At 43.1% G+C, this 21,347-nt stretch overlaps 1 protein-coding gene across 5 annotated transcripts in view; it reads right to left on the bottom strand.

Moving 5' to 3' along the window:
• Positions 1-21,347, bottom strand: part of LOC102223689 (FH1/FH2 domain-containing protein 3-like) — a 91,759-nt gene that overhangs the window by 20,395 nt on the left and 50,017 nt on the right. For 2 of the 5 annotated variants that reach the window (XM_023345382.1, XM_023345384.1), the window contains exons 10-20: positions 20,780-21,012; positions 20,629-20,655; positions 19,346-19,459; positions 18,056-18,472; positions 16,629-16,685; positions 16,361-16,495; positions 15,332-15,382; positions 11,822-12,039; positions 9,525-9,845; positions 8,716-9,410; positions 833-973 (exon numbers count right to left, since the gene is read on the bottom strand). In XM_023345382.1, coding sequence (XP_023201150.1) covers positions 833-973; positions 8,716-9,410; positions 9,525-9,845; positions 11,822-12,039; positions 15,332-15,382; positions 16,361-16,495; positions 16,629-16,685; positions 18,056-18,472; positions 19,346-19,459; positions 20,629-20,655; positions 20,780-21,012 — 2,409 coding nt within the window. The remainder of the gene's footprint in view (positions 1-832; positions 974-8,715; positions 9,411-9,524; positions 9,846-11,821; positions 12,040-15,331; positions 15,383-16,360; positions 16,496-16,628; positions 16,686-18,055; positions 18,473-19,345; positions 19,460-20,628; positions 20,656-20,779; positions 21,013-21,347) is intronic. The other 3 variants (XM_023345383.1, XM_023345385.1, XM_023345386.1) reach the window with 3 other exon arrangements.

Genomic DNA, 21,347 nt, shown 5'->3' with positions numbered 1-21,347 from the left:
TAATTTAGATTTTTTTGTCAGAGAGAACTGGTTTGCAAATCGTGATATATCTTCAAATCTTATTTTAGGCAAATGTTTTAGAGACTGTGTAAACTCCATGCTCCGGTGATCTGTCTGATCAACATATGCTGTCAGATTTATACATCTCTCTCTCTCCCTCTCTCTCTCTCTCTCTCTCTCTCTCTCTCTCTATATATATATATATATATATATATATATATATATATATATATATATATATATATATATATATATATATATATATATATATATATATATATATGAAATAGACAACTTTATCATTACTTACTATGTACACCGGAACTAAGGATACACAGCTTCGAGCCAAAACGGAAGTTGTGTGACGTCATGTGAAAAGGGTCTATAGCATCAGCGTACATGGTGCTTCCCCTGGTCTCTACTTTTAAACAGGAAGTAAAACTTTAGCTAACAGCACAAAGCTTGACAGGGAGGGAAGGGACACTCAAAATCTTGAATATCCCTAACTCAGTGGTTCCCAAAGATCTTCTGGGCTCCCCTTTGGATTACAATAAAATCCTCCCCAAAAAAGAAAAAGAAATCAACTGGGCACACACATCGTTCAACCAGACATAAACCTATACACATATTTTGTTTTCAAACTCCATTGAAGTTTATTTCACACTTCAGGTTGCAACAAAACACACTACAAACCATCTTTATAGTTTTTTTTTTCTTTCATTCATCCATACCGCTTTCCGCACCCCCCCATACAATGGCAATAAGCCCCCTGCAGGGGGCGCGCCCCACACTTTGGGAACCACTGCCCTAACTCAAGATTTGGTCTCTTTACCTTTGTCACTGGTATTTCCTTCGATTTGGTCTCAAACAGGTGTTCCAGTTTGGCTGTATCCAACTTTACAGGTTCCACTTTGGACCAGAAGGAGTCTCCACTCCACTTGTGGTCCTGGTACTGACAGTCTGTTGGACGCACCTGAGGACAAATAGTCAACAGATTGACTCGGATTGTTTTAAAAAAAAAAAGAAAAAAAGCAGAGCTGGAACATAGAGAAAGAGTCATTGCCTGAGGATTAAAAGACAAATAAATTTTTCATATCATTGAAAAATGTAAAGGTTCTTGAAGGGCATGTCAATGGGGGGTTTTCTGTAATGTGACTTCTTACTCTATTGAGGTTGGTAGGACACATTAGCTATATACATTGTCAGAGAGCATTTTCGTACTGGATTAACTTTATGCTTACAAACAACACCAATTGCTAGCTTAGTGATCTGGCTGTTTTATCCATGCTTGAGATATGTCAGTGTCTTGTCCTAATTTCTCAGCTCTGGGTTTTTCCCTTAAATAGTTTTATAATCCAATTGGAATCCCAATCAAAGCAAAAAGTCAACAAAGTTAATTGGACTTCCCTACATCCGTCTACATGCACTGAAATCCTTAATGTTTCTCACATAGATGAATGACCCTCGCAGCAAACATGCTGTGTCTTAAAATACTAATACATTTTCAAAAATCTGCACAGAATTCATGTTGTAACACCTGCCTACACGTTTTCCTTCAGGATTCCTTTTCTTTTTTTCAAAAATTGTGTAGCTGAGTGTGTCTTTAGGCTGAATACTAATGCCTCTCAAAACAAATCAATTTTTCAAACAATTGACACCCTAGAGATAGCCATAGAAAGTTGACTTACATCACTCACACTGAGCTTCTAAGCCAAATTAATGTCCATAACATAGCAGAGCAAAGCTCAGTTTAGCCTTTTAAAGAAGAAAACTGTTAATTCCACTGCTAAATGGCTTTTCTCAAGGGTTGAGTCAAACAAGCTTTTCAGCCACAGGAGGTTCTTCATTCTGAGTCATGCTGTTCTTGCTGCAAGGTGAAGACGTAGAACGATGAAAGAAATCAGAACATAAAGGGTATAAGTTGAATATTAATGGAAAGGATTTGAAACCCTCTCTGATTTAACACCTGCAGCTACCTGGTAAACTGCAGCATGAAATTGCACATTCAGAGCAGTTTGTCAATGGAGCTTTCAGCAGATAAAGCAAATGAAATGCAGAGTGGAGGAAACATATTGGACTTCTACACAACCTGATGTTTCTTTGAATATAGCGTTCCTCACAATAACAGCGACGGCTGGTAAAGATGTGCAAAAAGGCATAAAATTCATCTTTATCACAGCTGTATTAGCTCACAGTAAAAATTAAAAAGGAATCACGTCTACAAAAATGTCTCGGATATTGGCATCCCTAATGGTAAAATAAATCAATGCAACCGTTCTTGTAATTAATCATTTAGTTATTTCCTGAAATATAGCTATGACCCTCAGTACAATGTCCCTCATCCACTTTTCAAAATGAGAAAAACAAGAAAATACAACCTTCAAGTAAAGCAAATGCTCTTCATAAGTCAATAAATAACTTATGAAAGATATTTGCCTAAACTCGCCCGACAAACAGTCAGAAAAGCTGAAACGTTTTAAACATCGGGAACTGTAGCAAGGATTGGTGTTATGAGGGTCACCAAGATTCTGTAAAGATCATTAAACACTTTAAAAATACCAACCAAGAGTAAATTTGGGGGAAACAGCCACAACAACCAAGGTTTGCTGAGTATTCTGGTATAATAAATAAAGGTGCATAATTATAAATTAATTTATAATCAAATTAATTTGATTGTTTCTATGAATAAATTGGCAACTATAAGGGCGCATAGCCAATGCAGTGTACTCAGTGTACTATAACCCTGGCGGGCCACCATGCTTTACTTGCCCCCCACCAGGCTAAACATTGTTTCCTTATTGTAAATAAAGTTTTTTTATGCACCAGTAACAATGACTGTAAAGAGGAATTAAGCTAGGTTTATAGTTTGTAGTTGAAGCGTTGTACTGGGCACGACGGGGTGCGCACCAATTGCTCCGTCCTTAAACCTGCCTGTTGGCTTCAAACACCATTTCCAAATTATGATGCCTGCTTGTTCACCTCCGAATTTTTTTTACATCTAAATTTTTTTTAATACAAAAACAAGGTGTGTCGCTGGTAGACTTCTCTAGCAAATAGATTCTTTTGATGCATCAAAGAGTGATGTCATCACTGCTGATGTCATTGTTACCAATGGAACTGAACATTCTAATAGTTCATTCACATCAAACACGTTTTGAGCGTCAGGCGAGTCTGGTTTACATTCAAAGTCTATGTGGAGTGTTGGACGCCATGGACTCTCTTGACGCGTCAAACGGCCACATCGGCCCTCAACGCGCCTCCACATAGACGTTGAATGTAAATCAGATGCGCCTGACTCTCAAAACGTGTTTGGTGTGAACGCACCATTATATGTCCTGTGTCATATTAGTTCCATCATATTAGGACCAAAGCCTGGTCCTAATATGATGGACTCATTGCTTTGAGTCAGGGGTAACATTTAGAGGTAAAATGTGAATTAAGTTTTAGATAGGGTTAGGATTAGGGAAAATGTCTGTGTTAAGCAAAATCACAGCAACTAAAATGAAGGGAAATGAATGCAAAGTTCTAATATGGGTCGAAATAGTTTTGATAAATCTGTATAGCATTTTGTTTTCTAAATCATTCTATAAATAATGATGATATAATGTTAGGTTGTATTTCTGCCAATTGCATGGCTGCAGTACATTAGTAGTCTAATGTGTTGAATATGCTGAGACACATTCAACGCATTAGAAACCAATCAGAACCAAAAGTTTGTCTTTTGGTTCTGATTGGTTGTTTCTGGACAGCAGCAGAGTCAGAGGAATTTTCAGATTCTCAGTTTCATATTTTACTGTCAGACACTTTTAACAAATATTCATCTAACACACTTATCCTTGCGCACACACATTCACACTTAGGACAATTTAGAGAGACCAATTGTTTTTTTAGAAATTGTACCTGCTGCAGTTTTTATATATATAGGAAAGTTTTAATAATGTTTATTTTGGTGTTTTTAACTCTGAAATTGATCTTGTGTTTTATCCATTGGCTTTGGAGTTAGGAATATTATTTGCCTGTGTCTGTTTTGATTTCCTAAATTTGTGTAAAGGATATAAATACACTGCTGTTTAAACAAAACAGCGGTGTATTCATTTGGCACTTGTGCATATCAGCCCAACAAGGCCATACTGGATATTTTGGAGACGAACACATTTATCCTTGCGCACACACATTCACACCTTAGGACAGTGTTTCTCAATTCCAGTCCTCACGCCCTCCCTGCCTGCATGTTTTAGGTGTTTCCCTTCTGCCACACGCCTGGATTGAATAATGGGTGATTAACAGGCTTCTGCAGTACTTGATGGTCACGCAATCATTTGAATCAGCTGTTCTGGTATAGAGGCACATCTAAAACATGCAGAGCAGGGGGGCCTGAGGACTGGAATTGAGAAGCGCTGCCTTAGGACAATTTAAAGAGACCAATTAATTTTTTAGAAATTCTACCAGCTGCAGTTTTTATAGATAGGAAAGTTTTAATAATGGTTATTTTGGTGTTTTTAACTCTGAAATTGACCTTGCGTTTTCTCCATTGACTTTGGAGTTAGGATTATTATTTGCCTGTGTCTGTTTTGATTTCCTAAATTTGTGTAAAACATTGAATTTTCATAATGCCCAGTGTTGGCAAAACCTGGGTTTGGATTGTTATCCAGGTTAGTACCACCTGGGTGTGGGTCGGCGTAAAGGCCGAGCTGGGCTTAGACTGGCCTTCAGGCCAACGCCAACACGAAGCCCCTCCATGCAACCAGTGGAGGTTGGTCGTATGGACCTCGATGTTTGATTGGAGGTCCATCTTTCCTCGGATGTCCCTGTTGGATTGGAGGTCCATGTTTCCTCGGACCTCCCTGATTGATTGGAGGTCCATCTTTCCTCGGACCTCCCTGTTGGATTGGAGGTCCATCTTTCCTCAGACCTCCCTGTTGGATTGGAGGTCCATCTTTCCTCAGACCTCCCTGTTGGATTGGAGGTCCATCTTTCCTCAGACCTCCCTGTTGTATTGGAGGTCCATCTTTCCTCGGACCTCCCCGTTTGATTGGAGGTCCATCTTTCCTCGGACCTCCCCGTTTGATTGGAGGTCCATCTTTCCTCGGACCTCCCCAGTTGATTGGAGGTCTGCTTCTCCTCGGACCTCCCTGGTTGATTGGAGGTCCGTCTTTCCTCTGACCTCCCTGGTTGATTGGAGGTCCATCTTTCCTCGGACCTCCCCGTTTGATTGGAGGTCCATCTTTCCTCGGACCTCCCCGTTTGATTGGAGGTCCATCTTACCTCGGACCTCCCCGTTTGATTGGAGGTCCATCTTTCCTCGGACCTCCCCGGTTGATTGGAGGTCTGCTTCTCCTCGGACCTCCCTGGTTGATTGGAGGTCCATCTTTCCTCCGACCTCCCTGATGGATTGGAGGTCCGTCTTTCCTCGGACCTCCCCAGTTGATAGGAGGTCTGCTTCTCCTCGAACCTCCCTGGTTGATTGGAGGTCTGCTTCTCCTCAGACCTCCCTGATGGATTGGAGGTCCATCTTTCCTCGGACCTCCCTGATGGATTGGAGGTCTGTCTTTCTTTGGTCTCTTCTGTTTGCAGGGAGTCTTCTTTTTGCAGGGGGACCTCTGGTTGGGTGGAGACTCTCGGATGGTTGTTTTCCAGAGCAAGTTTCAACTTTATCTTCAGGTCTGCAACCTGACCCTGCAATGATTTCACTTTTTCCTCCTGTTCTTTGATTTTGGAAGCTTGCTCAGTGTGAGTTTTGATCTGTTCCTCAAATTTAAGTCTCTCTTTGTATCCTTCAATCATTACTTCAATCAGACCTTTATTGCGGGATTCATATTTTTCTGCCTCCCTCTTGAAGTGATCCAGCTGTTGAAGAATGCTCTTTGATTCACCTTCACGTTTGACTTGCAGATGACGTTCTCTTTCCAACATTTTTTGCAGCTTATGAATCTCCTCCTGCTGTGATTTCACTTCAGCCTGACATGCAATCCTTTTGTCTCTTTCCTCACGGAGTTCAAAAATCTTACTCTGCAGTTCTTCTTTAAGATCGTCTACCTGCTTTGTGAGATTGATGACGTGTTGGCTAGACTCTTCCTCGTCTTCCACTAAGGGGGTGATCTCGAAGCCAGCAGAAGGAGTTGTTTTCTGCTCGACTTCCAATGATCTTGGGCTCTCAAAGTCGCCGGAAGGACTTGGTTCACCCTGGATCTCCGATGATTCATCTTCCGGCTCGCTGTCATCGTCAAAAACAAGGATTTCGTCGTAGTCGACTTGGATGTTTTGCTCCATCATTTCAATCCATGAAAGCTCAGCTGGAAAAGCTTCATGTTCACAAGTATTCTGTTGTTGCTTCATATCTATATTCTGGTAAATTATTTCTTCTCTGAAAGGAATAATTTCGAATGTGCTCTAAAGAGTGATCTGTCGCGATAGAACTGTGGAACAGGTCTGAGAAAACACTGTCTGTGAGCTACAGTCAAGAGAGAGATTCCTTTGTGATATCATAGTTATGACATCACTGCGGATGTCATTGTTACCAATGGAACTGAATATTCTAATGATGCATTAATATCAAACTCCTATAGAGGGTCAGGTGAGTCCAGTTTACATTCAAAGTCTATGTGGAGTGTTGGATGCCATGGACTCGTTTGATGTCAAATGCTCCCAACGGCCGCTAGGCGCTCCAAACGCGCCTCCACATAGATGTTGAATGTAAATCAGATGCGCCTGACTCTCAAAACGTGTTTGGTGTGAACGCACCATTATATGTCCTGTGTCATATTGGTTCTATCATATTAGGACCAAAGCCTGGTCCTAATACGATGGACTCATTGCTTTGAGTCAGGGGTAACATTTAGAGGTAAAATGTGAATTAAGTTTTAGATAGGGTTAGGATTAGGGAAAATGTCTGTGTTAAGCAAAATCACAGCAACTAAAATGAAGGGAAATGAATGCAAAGTTCTAATATGGGTCGAAATAGTTTTGACAAATCTGTATAGCATTTTGTTTTCTAAATCATTCTATAAATAATGATGATATAATGTTAGGTTGTATTTCTGCCAATTGCATAGATGCAGTACATTAGTAGTCTAATGTGTTGAATGTGCTGAGACATATTCAACGCATTAGAAACCAATCAGAACCAAAGTTTGTCTTTTGGTTCTGATTGGTTGTTTCTGGACAGCAGCAGAGTCAGAGGAATTTTCACAGATCCTCTGTTTCATATTTTACTGTCAGACACTTTTAACAAATATTCATCCATCATCATCTAACACACTTATCCTTGCGCACACACATTCACACTTAGGACAATTTAGAGAGACCAATTGTTTTTTTAGAAATTGTACCTGCTGCAGTTTTTATATATATAGGAAAGTTTTAATAATGTTTATTTTGGTGTTTTTAACTCTGAAATTGATCTTGTGTTTTATCCATTGACTTTGGAGTTAGGAATATTATTTGCCTGTGTCTGTTTTGATTTCCTAAATTTGTGTAAAGGATATAAATACACTGCTGTTTAAACAAAACAGCGGTGTATTCATTTGGCACTTGTGCATATCAGCCCAACAAGGCCATACTGGATATTTTGGAGACGAATACTTGTGCTGTTATGCCATTTTTGGTCGGAAGGTTGCTGGGAACACTTTGAAACACACCATTTTAAATCAAGATCTTTTGAACTATGCAAGAAAAGAATGATAGTGATTCAAAATAAAGTCAACATTCCTCCTACTGAACACCTGAGCTGAAGAGAGGACAGAATGAGAGATGACACAAGAGTCTAGACAGTCTATAAAGAATAGGCAAGGTCTCAATCTGAATGTGATCGAGAAAGATTTTCACCAATCCACTACAGAGCAACAAATGACAAACAAGAGGAACCTTTATAAACGTCCACTTAAAGTTTAAAGTAGTTTACAACCTCTAGTTAACTAAACATTGCTCCACCAATGCATAGAAATTATGCAAGGTCCAGACTGAAGAGCTCCAACCAGGAATTGATCACAGTACCTTGTTGCTGCAGAACCATCCATTTGACATTAAATGTACTCAATTCAATGTTGTGCAACTGTGCTACAGTCATGAGAGGTTAATTTATTTTAAACCTACCAGAGCTTAAAATATTGTCAATATAAGCCATTGTCAAATCTGCTCTTTCAGTAATTGCAGAGGCCAATGCATATTTGCTAAATGTATGTAAAGCCCATTTTCATGTTCACTGATTTGAAATGCAGATTTCTCCATGTAATTGTAACTCCTTTGGGACTTTCACTGTCATACAGCGGCTTTCTGGATCTGCCAGGCAATCCAATTAGGTGGCTGAACAGACAAAATCACTTTGACAATATGACGACTAGTCTGGATCCAAAAGGTTGTGCTGACAAAATTCCTAAATGTAGAAGTTGTTACTGAGCAAAGAAGTTTGAGTATCAGTGAGGAGTAATGAAATGAAGGCAGAGGAAGGACAAAAGATGGAAGAAGTTGTTTCTTCTGCGTATACAGAGTCGTGTTTGCTGTTCACGTCGGTCTGTATATTTTAGGTTTTTGTGGCAATAGTGGCCTTTATTTCCAGAATTCAGACAGGAAATTGACAGAGAGAGACATGAAGGAAAGGGCAGGAAGGCCAACATAAAAAAAGCATGTATTGTAGAATGCCGTTAATACAAACTCCAAAAGGGAAAATCATAAGTGGCTAAAATCGGTATCAGCAGGTTAGAACTGTTCCCGACTCACCTCGCTCCAGAAGAGCCTAATTGTCTTCTTCTTCTTGTTGAAGAGAGGCGGCTCGGAGGGAGGGGGCGCCGTGGCTGGACCGCTAAAGGACGGAGGCGGCGGAGGCCTCAAGACGCCGATCAAGGGAGGCGGTGGAGGGCAGCAACCTAGAATGGGGGGCGGTGGAGGAAGCCGCGGGATGAACGGCGGAGGAGGTGGCGGAGGCGGGAGGTCACCACACCCTCCCATCAGAACGGCGTCCAGAATGTCCTTGTCATCGTCGTCCGTTAGGTCGGTGAAGCTGATGTCCCTGATGCGCAGCTCTCCGGGGCTGGCCAGGAGCTGGTCCCAGATGGTGTCCGACTCCTTTTTGGGAGGGGGCGGAGGCGGAGGAGGCGGCTCGTTGGCCGGGGCGTCCAGGTGGGGGTGGGACGAGCCAAGGTCTTTGACCAGGTCACCGAAGCGCTCGGCGATCGGACGGATACCCCGTCGTTGCTCCGACTTGTCCTCCTTGTTGCTGCTCTCCAGGCTCGTCTCCTGATGGGTCTCCCTGTCCTCTTCTTCCCCCTCCCCCTTCTCCTTCACCTTCTCCGCGTTCTCCTCTTCCTCCTCCTCGGCGCTGGGCTTTGAGCTCTGGGAGTACAGCATGTCCAGCATGAAGAGTTTGCTATCGAGGAGCTTGTTGCAATTTTCGTTCACTTCTGCCTCCTTAAAGCCTGGGGGTTAAAAAAAAAAAGTAAAGAGGTAATCCCAAAGTTATTTTTGAAATTCCCGATAATTAAAGCCACAAAAAGGAGAATTTTGATGATTTTCCATTAGAGGCTACCCACCATTCTCCGTGCTAACCCTCTCCTCTCTCTCCAAGGTGCTGCTGGCGGAGGAGATGCTGGAGGCCGAGCAGTTGTCCTTCTCGTTTACCTCCTCATTTTGTCGCTCCTTGTCACTAAGGATGCCGCTGTCCTCCTCCGCCTCCTCCTCTCTCTGCTTCTCCACTTCCTGCTCAGGCTCCTTCACGTCCTCCTCCTTGTCCGTCGCCACTTCCTCCTGCACTTCTTCGTCCTCCACTTCCTTCTGTTCTTCCACTTCCTCTGCTTCGGCTCCTGCCTGTTTCTCTTCCGCTTCTACGCTGGCACTGGAGTCGTCGGCTTCTTCTGTCACAAGAGAGCGCAGCTGTTTAGTCACACTAGAATTTCGTTCACCTTGAATAAGAGTTTGAAAGACCAGAGTTATTTGTAGCGAAGTGCTATTTATATCTGGCAAAAACATTGGCCTGGATGGAATTGAACCATTTTCCGGCAAGAGAAATAAAAACACGCAGCCGTGCCGTAATGTAAACAATACGGGCGGTGCACAAAGCCGGGCTGTTGGGGGAGCTCAATATGAGCAGGAAATGAGGAATTAAGTTCCTGTTTACATCGAATCTCGCCCGTGTACACGGTACACACACGTAAATCGGCAGCACAGTCCGAGCAGTGATGCAGGCAGGGTCTAGAAAAACACGCCGCAGACGCTCGCCTCTGTGCGCTAAAGTGCTGAGGCCCATGGCTTCGCTTGTGCTCCAAAACAAGGCTGTTTTTTTGTTTTTTTTCTTGCATGACATGTTTGGGGATCACTCTGTCAAAAGCTTCTTTCAAAACGCAATTTGACCCTTGAACTCATATCCTCCCTGTCACTGTGAACCTCCCGCATCCCCTCCTTTCCCTTACTACGTCCACAATCTGCCTTCTTTTTTCTCTTGCACTGCACATAGTTGTATGCTAATTGAAACGGCAAAGTGAAGCAGTTTTCGTTTTACTGCTAAGGGGCAAAACAGATGCTTGGGAGTTGAACAGATGACCTTCTGGTTTTCATTCAGACTCAAGGACCTGCTAACACACACAAATAAATACAACGCCGCGTCAAAACGAGCCAAAATTCGCTAGTTTTAGATGCTAATCAGCCAACATTAAGGATGATGTTCGGGGATCCACTGGGGTGTTACTTAATGACAACATGTTAACTCCCTATATCCTACACACACTACAACTCAATATGTCACCCTGTGACGACAAATATATACATTGTGTGCTACCTTCTATAGCCTGTCAAAGCTAGCTTAAAGTTGGCTAGTTTTAGTCTAATATGCCGTTAGATGCTACCAATCTTTCTTTTTTTTTACATGTGGGGCCCAAAAATATAATAAATGACCGAAAAGGGTTAGCTCCAAATAGGATTGTGTGACGGCTACCTCACCCTAGCATGCTAACTGCTTATTTAGCTTGAATAGAAGGCAACAATGAGTAAAACGTGTAACACAACATGGATGTTTAACGTTTTTTTCATGACTCATCTGAGACCCTGACAACTGACTCTGCCTGTGGAGGAAGCCCAACGTTGTTAACCCCTCTGGGAGCTATTTAGTCAACCCAAGTGGGTCCACTTTGAGACAAGACTTGAGAAAAGTCCACATGGGTCACACATCTACGTTAGCTAGACATCTTATCTAGCATTTATGAACTTGCTCACCACAGATAAACTCAGCTTCACAGAAGGTTGTCATGCCTACAAAAATGTGTCATTTAAGTCTTTCAACCATTTATCCCCCACAAGAAAGGATTGATTCAAATCGGCATAATACAACTGAACTGTTTTATCAGCAACATAAAAGCCATAATTTCAGAATCCTTTTTTTTCATGAAAAGCAAGTATACCTAGCTGAGACTAGCTTGTTTGTAAGGCTAGCAGGTTTAATAGACATGCCAGCTTTCACCTAATAAATGTATTAGGTTAATTTACTACTAAATTAACCTAATAAATTTAGGTTAATTCTGTGTCACTGTCACAGAAGCACAGTGACATTAGCTTCTGCAATGTCACTATGCATTTTTTTTCTTGAGCAGAAATATTTTCAAAACCACCAAATTTGTCTTTTTTTTATATAGTTGTCCAAGCAATGTTTGGTTTCTTTACAGCAGCAACGAGTGGGGCCTTATTGAAAGAATGGTAAGTACATAGATTTAATAAAAAAAAAAAAAACAAGGTCAACCTTTGTGCTTGTAGCTAGCCTACGTCCTATTGAGCCCAAGATTGGACATTTTAGCAAAGCCTGTGTCACCAGGTGATTCTGTTAAAACACGACTCCTCCTACCAGCCTCAGAGGGGGTGCAGGCCGTGCCCGGCGTCTCGGGCTCAAGGTCAGCTTCTCCTTCCTCCTGGGAGGCAAAGGATGATGGCGTGCTGCTGCGCGATGACGAGGGCCAGGCCTCCGAGGGTTCAAAGGGCAGGCTGAGGTCAGGCCGAGTCCTCGACACCCGGACGCGGTCCCTCTCGTACTCCTCCGCCGCCAGACGTTCTACGTTTTTATACCTGAAAGAGCCAAAGATGAGTCGCTGATGTTGGCTAAAGCGAAACCACTTGTTGAAAAACCTCGACCAACGACGGTATATCGATTATAAACGATGCAACCGAGAGTCAGTGGATCTCACGTCTCCTCTACTGCTGTCAATGCCACTTGAACACGACGTTACAAGTAACTCCTCTGCCTCCCCATGTTCAGGTTCATCTGCTAATCTTTCAGCATCACTCCTGCCAGCCGTAAAGGTTTGGAAGAAAGGGAAAGAGAGTAGAGAACGACAAAAAAAAAAAGGCCAGACCTGTTGCAGATCCCTTCCTTATGTCCTTTTCCACTTGTTTGTCCTTCTCCTTCTTCACTTCCACCCTTTCTCCGACCACTAAACTTCCCCGTTCAACCTGCTGGCCCTCATGGAAATTTAGGGCACCGAGTCAACCCTCTCTCGCTCTCTCTCTCTCTTTCAGTGTCTTTCTTCTTTCTCTAACCCCTCCTCTTTCCCACCGCACTGTGAATGTGTGCAGCTTCTGTTAGGGCTTCATTAGCATCAGGACACTTCAGATGTCTGAAGAAACCAGACACGAACGCTCTGGTGTGTGTTGGGTCCCCTATCTGCATGTGATTAGGCGTGAACCGAAGTTTAGTGTGAGCCAAGTGTGTATAGTTGGCTTCAATGTACTGTATGTGTATACACACGCAAACACCCCTGCAAGCGCATGAATGGGAGTTTGCAAAACACACCTCTCCCGCTTTGAGAGCTGATTGTGAGTTAATCCCTCTTTGAAAACAGAGCATTGTACGTTTCTGCAGAACTGTTCTTGACCAATTAAAGCATAAACTGTTGTATAATCTGCTCATGTTTACTAAGGATGCACCAAAACGACCACAGAAGCAAGCAAAATCACCATCACAAATGAGACAGCTTATCTATAATTTACTTAAAGCTACATTCCAGCATACATTTTTCTTTTAGATTTTCCACATAAACCATTGGTTTAATCTTTTTTTTCCCCCACATAAACCCTCAAACATCTAACAGCTGAAAGCGAAGAGAACGGCAAACTTTCTTCAGACCGATTGGTAAGACAGCTACAAGCAGAGTCTCACTTAAGAGATGAAAAAAGCTAGTTAATAATCTGCGAACCTTTCTTTTCACATTAATGTATGTGAAATACATAATCTATGCTAATCTGGCAGAGTTGTTCAGTTGAGAAAGCAGCTAGCATGCTTTGACACTGGACGGTCGGCCAGAACCTAGTGGAGAAAATGTTAGATGGTAGAATTGGTGGAAGACGAACGGTTAGCGTGACCATCTCCCTTTGTTCCCTTTAAAACTTAGTTTAGGCAGCTGAAACAATGCAAACTTTCGCAAGAGATGTAATGTAGTTAACTATAATGCAGCTTTTCCCCACTAGTTTAAATTCAGATGAGTTTCAGACTCTTTGCCAGTACTTTGTTCCTCTCTGCCTGGTTCTCTTTCACTTCTCGATGCTTTTCAGACTAACTCTGCATTTATAAATGGTGAGCTTTTAGCTCAGCGTGTGTTTTCGCTGGCGCTCGTTTGTGTCAGAGCCGCACAACTGTGTGTGTGTGTGTGTGTTGCAGAAAACCAAACACCAAGTGACGGGCTCAGAAGTCATCACTCCACTGTGACTAAACCCACCCGCCCCCAACATGTGACCCCAGCTGGGTCACATGTTGGGCGCAGGGCGCTCTCTGTGTTCTGGATGATCCTGGGAATAAGTAACAAGCTGCAGAGGGGAGAGTTGAAGAGCATTTGCATATTCACTAATCCCACAAAAAGGCAAAAGTGTAGTGTGGCAGCTAACCAGTGGTATAATAAGTTAGTTTTCAGTAGTTTATCTAAAACCTGGATACGCAGTTTATTTTTATACACATTCACTGCATTAAATGCAAACTTTGTAAATGTTTAATCTATGTTTTAAAGCGTTCACTATTGCATCTTAGAATATCTATAATAAGTAATTAATATAAAGCTTCTGGGCTGCATGGAATAGAATTAAATTAAAATCGGTTTAATCTTTTTTTCTTATTTTTCTCTTTCCTTTACTTCAGTCTCCCTTGCTGCCTTCCTTTTCGTTTTCCTCGTCATTCATTGCGTCCTTTCTTCTTTCGTCATCCCCCTTCTTTTCTTATTTCCATCCTTCCTTCTTCCACACTTCCTTTTGTCTTTTTTCTCCTTCAGTCTTAATTTTCTCTCCCCTTGCTTCCTTCCGTGTTAGCTTCCCAACTTTCACAGATTCCTTTCATTTTCACCACTTGGCTAAATTCTTCACTTCTTTCCTTTCTGTTTTATTTCTTTGCTATTATTATTCTTTTCTTTTATTTTCTTTAGTCTTTGTTGGTTCTTTGTTCCCTTCATTTATTTCCCTGTGGTTTTGCCTACTAATCTGACTAAGTTTTGTTTTTATTTATCTTGGGCTATCTTCTCTGACATTTTGCATGTTCTAAATAAATAAATAAAGATTTCCAAGATTAAGATTAAGAACATTTAAGTATCCTGTTTGTCTGTAGAGCTTTAAGCTGGGTGATATTAACACTTGTAACATTAGTAGGCTTAGTGTAACTGTTTAAACTTTTAACAGGTTTAAATATTTTGTGTCTTAAAACTCATTCAGCAGCGTAAAATATGTCTTGTTGCAAAGTGCAGCCCACAGAGAGAGCAGGCTGTCAAACGATCTGTTTTGTTATCTGGAGTTAAAGCTCCAACTCTTCCTTTTGGACCAGATGTTTCTGTGCTGTTTGTCAAGTAAATGGATACCGCAGGGACATTAGGTGGGGAGGACACAAAAATGTGTGCTAGCCCGATAAGCACGACACCCAAATGCGTCGTAAATACAACACACCGCGGCTCCCTCGGCCGACGCGAGTCATCTTCTCAGAAGCTGGGTTCTCGGTTAAAACGGGGAGCGACAGAGAAACTCTGGGTGTAGCTTTTAAACAGCTGGCTTGCAAATATAAAAGGGCCACACTGAGAACGACTGGCATGACCTCCCCCGAGTCCCTCGCTTTCCTGTGATTCCCATCTGCACACAAACACAGATTTACAGGCGTCGTGAAAACTCTTCCTGCGTGTAAGGAGAGGATCGGTGCGAGGATTCAGCGCGAAGACCTCCGAATCGGGTCGTCTCAAGACGCGCAGCTAAAACAATCAACTCCCAAACGGGGAGGAGGATGGAGAAAACAGGCGAGCTCACGCCATTCACACTCACACACACCCACACATCACACTGTGAGGCTGTGGCAGCTGAGGGCGTCGATTCAACCTAAGAACAAGCGGGAACTTACCGCTCCTCCCGCGCGAGCCGGGCCTCTTCCATTTTATCCACATAGTCGCGGCTGGAACACACACAAACACACAAACGGAGAATTGATACAGATAAACATCATGCCACCAGCGTGGTAAAGAAAAACCACAAAAAAGTAAATTCCAGTCTGTGTTGTGGTAAAACCAGTTTGTTAGATTTCTTTTCTTTTAACCCACACCTTGAAAACCAAACCTACATTTAGTAAATCTGAACAATTATACACGTATGCAACGGATAACTTTACTGTAGCATTAACTTTTGTTATTACAACAATTGCAAAAATAAATCTCTGACATCAATGAGACCAACATGGTTAAATAAATGTGAAAGAAAATCTAGTTTTTCTGTTTTAAGCGTGAGCAAACAGACAAACGTAAAGTTATTAGATTATGAGACATTCATAGCAGCCTCTGGCTGTATAAATAAACTGCTCTGAATTCAACACAAAAATAAAAATGTCTTATCCGGCTTTAAACACTGAAGGCAGCGGTGTCAAACTCGTTTTCATGTTGGGCCATATCATGATCACAGATGTCCTTAAAGGGCCAGCTGTGACAGAATATATTGATAAACACGACTCACTAACTATTAAAATAGTAACAAATATCTGTCTTTGCTTTTGATGAGTACTTCTTGAAATTAGCTCATTTTTTTCATGTATTTTGGAAATACACAAATGAAAAACAGCTTTGATTTGATCACTAAAATATTCAAAAACACAACTTTTATATTGAAAGTTATATTTATGTGGCTCTCTAGAGTCTAGAGGGCCACAGAAATGATTATGGCGAGCCGGATTTGGCCCCCGGGCTTTTAAGGTAAAGTGAACACGTTTACTTTACCTTCTCATAAAGACTGAGCCACGCTGATGAAGTGTAACGTTCCTCATGTCTTTGAATAAAAACGCTACGTCTTTGGTTTCTGCTGCTTCCACTTTCTCACTGTTTTCTTTTTGCTGCCGGGAAACTTTCCGAGACTCCGCTTTAAAACAAAGCAAACGTTGCCTCACCTGTGCTTGTTCCTCTCCTCTCGCTCTATCCTCTGCAGCCTCTCCTCCCTCTCCACACGGCGGCGCTCTCGCTCAGCCGCCAGAGACTCCTGGTGCTGTCGGTAGGACGACGACAGCAGCCCCCCTAGCGCCACCCTAACAACAAACAGGCACTGTCGTGAGGACTTCTATATGTTTATTACAAACGTGTTCCCTCCACATTGGTGTGCTTTTTTTTTTTTTGTCTGTCAGGAAGCGTTGGGAGTAAACGTCGACGTCGCCCCCTCACCTCGACGTTGTGGGTGTACTCGGGGTGCTGAGGGAGGTGTACGACGCGACTCCATTCCTAAAGGAAACAAAAAAAACAGTCAAAAAAGAAAAAAAGAAGGCAACACTGATGGAAGTCATTAGTCGCCCGGTCACCTGACACTCAGTGCGTAAGACTCGAGGCATGAACCCCGAGCAGACCCCCCTCTTACGTAATACGGCTGGTGCAGCACTAAGGTGACCCTAATTATCCACTACTGAAGCGTTTGTGCGATTCTGAAACAGTTGCTGGCTTTAGATGTAAAACGTTGCTGCCCAAATGAAAGTGATGACATAACGCCAAAAGAAAACCGTGCTCATAGCTCTTGAACTTTCCTTCATTTTATCACCTCACAGAGGGCATTTTGGTGTGATTTTATTTTATTTTTTTGTCGTTACGGTGACTCATTACTCTGAGAACTCTAAAAAATAATAAAAAAAAAGCAACACCAATCAATCTTTTTTTTAATAGCGTCTTGTAAAAAAATACAGCTGTTTTGTGAAAACCTTTCCGTTGCTGTCCTGATCAGATGAGACGAAAACCGACGTTTCTGCCTGACTTACAGAACTCTGCATGGTGGAAACCTTGAGCACAACCCCTTCACACGTTACCAGGGTAACATGTGGCGGTGGCAGCATCATGGTGTGCTTTTCATTACTGGGTTTGAGGAAACTAAAAGTAGCTAACTGTACGAAAAACATGGTAGAAAACGTCCAAAATGTGAGGAAAAAATGTCAAAGGGTGTGAATACATTTGCGAGTGGATGTGAATAAAACAATTTTTTATAGCAAAAAAAGAATGGAAACAAATTCAGGCACATTGTTTCAGAAACAGAGTTGAACACAATGAATGTACTCACTAACAGAGTCAACTGAGTGACCCATATTCCTCACAGGCTACATGATAGTGGTTGTGTGAAAACCCCAAACAAAGGAAAGTACTAAAGCAAATCATGGAAACAGAAAGAAGAGATAAAGCATTGCTAAAAGGTAAGAAACTAAGGGGAATGGGAGTGAGATTTAAAGACAGAGAGGATAAGAAGGGATCAGTGGATGCACTACCGTGCGCTGAAAAACAGGGGGACAGCTTGGAACTGTGAAAGCTCCCAACAAGTGCAGATTACCGACCCAGCAGGAGAGCTAATGAAGACTGAGAACAGCTACGTGAAGAGAGGAGAGAGGAAGGCAACAGCAGCGATGGACTCGAGGCGCAAAGCGTGACGGGAAGGAAGTGAGAAGGAAACATGTCGGTGAGCAAGAAAAGTGGTGCCGAAAGAAATCCAAAGTCGGTGCCATAAAACATAAAAGCAAGAAACAGAAAGTGGATGCATGGAAAAAAAAAAAAAGAAAAAAGAAGAAACATCTCCTGGCAGCCATGAGAAGAAGAAGAAGTTCTGCTCTTCGTCTGACCTGGGAGGTGTTGTTTTGGGCGACTCCTCGCTGCGTTTAGCCTGAGCCGACGGCGCCGGCTCATCGTCCAGGTCGTACGAGAAGAGGTGGAAGGGCGAGTGGGGCAGGTAGGGGACGCGGTCTGGGGACAGGTGGGAGCTGCCGCGCAGCGGCGGGCTGACTTCCTTGGTGGCGGGGACAGTGACTGTAGAGTGCTTCCTGGCCAGCAGGGTGGCCAGTAGGGAGGGCTGGGACTGGGGGCTGAGACTACTGCCACACTCTGGAGAAGGGGGAGTCGGGGTACAGGGGGACGACGTAGACGCCAGGTGTATTTCTGCCTGATTCTTCTGCTCATTGTCCTTTGTGGCTCCCTTTCTGGAGGAGATGGTGATGGACTGAAGGGTGGTCCTGTGGACGGTGGACGTAGGGCACGAAGCCCTGGGAACAGAGGATTAGATTGAAGGTTTCAGAAAACATACCTGGAGAGAGGCTGTTAACAAAACCACAACACACTTGGGCGGGGCATCTGCAGGTTTCAACAAGTCAAATTTAAGACCTTTTAATGCCACTTTGAATGAATTTAAGACTGAAAAAACTGTAAACGCAGAGGATGGTCGAGGAATCGTGTTGTGTGCCTAGCAAAAAACGACAAAATTTCTGGGGTTTGTTTTGCGGCTCTGTGTGTTTCCCACACTACATATGGCTCTCTGTATATGGCTTTACAGAGGGCTTTATGCCAAACTAAACACGTTTTAGCTCATGACAAGCTAAAAACTTGTCATGAGTTTTCAACCGTCATATTGGATCAAGACGGTTAAAAGCACCAATGCACCTAACCTCTCATGGGTTAGCAAAAGAAGTGAGCCAGTGGAACGTCGTCTAGCCAGTTGGTGACAAATTTGCACTTAATTATAAAATAGATGCAGAAAAGGCTAGCTAGCAAGAATACATTCCCAGCTAGTTAGCGGTAGCCTCAACCGCCTTGAGTCACAGAACGCAATGAAGATGTCTGCACACCACTTAAACTCTAGCCTGACAAAAAAAAGCTGCTTATAACAAGATGAAATAGTTCTATCAAGACAAAATGTAATTCCTCTGATTAAAATATTTCACGCCAACTTACTTTTCTTTTATGAATTTAAGACTTCTTACGAATGCGTTGACAACTTGTTGGGTCACAAGCTCAAACTAGCTGCGTATCTAAGACGAAACACACGCTCACGTTTACTACTGCTTCCCTACACAAAACACCAAGACACATGAAAGCAGCGCTACATTTGACTTCCATGTCACCACCAAGACCTAAAATACCTGGAGGTGGTCTGATTAGCCCCCTCCTTCTCATCCGAATCAGATTCAGTCACAGGAGTCTCTTCTTCTTCTTCCTCCTCCTCCTCTTTCTCCTCTACGTCACATTCTTCCTCTCTATGGACGATGGTGGGCGGTGGAGGAGGGAAACGCACACACGACGGGAAGATTCGGGGGAAAGATTGAGGAAGAGATGAAGGGGTACATGAGACCAGCATGCAAATGGACACCTTCGCATAAACGAGGAAGGTTAGATGAGGCCGACATAATGACTAGAGATGACCTAAGAGCCTTGCGGGCATTTAGTTTGGGAGACGACAAGCAGCGGTGTGGCAAATATTAGATCAAGACGGTTAAAAGCGCTAACTGAAAACACGAGGAGGAACTCTAAAATGACGCCGGGGGGACACTGGCGTATGAGTGTTTCTGATTGGACGCTCGGTGCCTCCAGTAGGTCAAGATGCGCATGAAGACAAGTTATGACGGCAGGGACGAAGGAAAGGAAAGGAATGCTGGAAGGAGAGATGGAAAACTGACTGGAGATCAGCATCGGGGCGCTGAAATGTTGTTTTGTACTCCGAAACCAGACGAGTTGCAGTCGAGTCCACAACTTTAGACCCCCCCATGTGTGACGAATGAGATGACTTCTGTTTAAAAATATTCATGTGTCAATTTATTTATTTACCCCACCCCATCTTTTGTCATGTCAAATCCAGAAACCTCAACGTGATTCATGAGGATATTATATTTAGTTTAGTATTATATATAGTTTTGAGCACATTTGCGATGAATGCATAATAATGAGACGTAGGACAAAGTCAAGAACATGAAAGCAAACATGTTAGGAAACAAAAAAGCATTGGGATTTCCCTTCTTTTTTTCTAGATTAGTGTTAATCCTCATGGGCAGAGTTTACATTTTCAAAATATCTGGGGCTTGGACCTTAATCTGCTCTGGTCACATGACCACGGCTGAGCGTGGATGAAGCAGGACATTAAGACGAGAGATAACAGACTGGAATTTGTTAAAAACAGATTTCCTAATATGTAGGAAATGATCACAGCACTGCAATATCACTGCACCGGTTTAGCAGAGTGAAGGCTTGGATTAGATTCGGAGATGACTCCGACGGTGGGATAACACAGCTGAGAGCAGACATCAGGGACGTTTCATCACAAAAGGAAAATCCACACTGTTACTGTGGGATGGGAGGAGGAGACACACTGGTGGCTGTTACATCCTGTGCATGAGGAGTCGATGTGCTTCCCAGGAATGTTTGAACTTACATGGACGGAAGGAAACCTGACAGAGCTCTGAGGCAAAAAGCAGTAAAACTATCAGATCCCCTCTACGAGGTTCACACACGTTTGGTTTTGAAAGGTCGTCTTTCAGCAAACTCCATAACTCATCTACTGTCCTGTGGACGAGCGCTCTCACCTCTCACTGAGATCCTCCGCCCTGTGTCCGCTGAACGGCTGGAAGCCGGCCCTTTGTGGGGACGCAGGGCTGCAGGGGGCCTGCCCGGGTCGGCCGAGCGAGGCCCGGCGACTCCGACGCCTCTCCAGGCCTGGACGCTTCTCCGCTCCGCCGAGGCTGACGCGCCGGCGGTCGCGGCATCCCGCGGGCGGCGGCTGGCTGCCGTCGTCGCCGTCTTCGTGACGTAGAGTCGTCTGGAAGACGGGGGGCGGAAAAATAAGAGAATTGCAAAAAATGCCAAGTCTTACCAAGTGTTTTTGGTCTACTTTCTAGTGCAAACACTTTAGTATGCTTGAAATAAGACAAGGCATACTTACAAGTATCATTTCAGCACGATATAGGAACTAAAACTTTTTCGTCAATATTACGATTCATTGCCTTAAACCAAGCCCCCACATCTTACAAGTTACTTCTGAATGAGTTCTGTCTTACTTCTAGTGTACTAAGACATTTGCACTAGAAACGAGACCAAAAATAGTTGGTAAGATTTGATGTTTTTGCTGAGTGATAAAAGGTTCTTCTCTGGAAG

The sequence above is a fragment of the Xiphophorus maculatus genome, chromosome 13, assembly GCF_002775205.1.
Source record: "Xiphophorus maculatus strain JP 163 A chromosome 13, X_maculatus-5.0-male, whole genome shotgun sequence".
NCBI classification, from domain to species: domain Eukaryota; kingdom Metazoa; phylum Chordata; class Actinopteri; order Cyprinodontiformes; family Poeciliidae; genus Xiphophorus; species Xiphophorus maculatus.
Note: the sequence above shows the minus strand (reverse complement) of the source record. Positions and strands in the feature narration are given on the sequence as shown.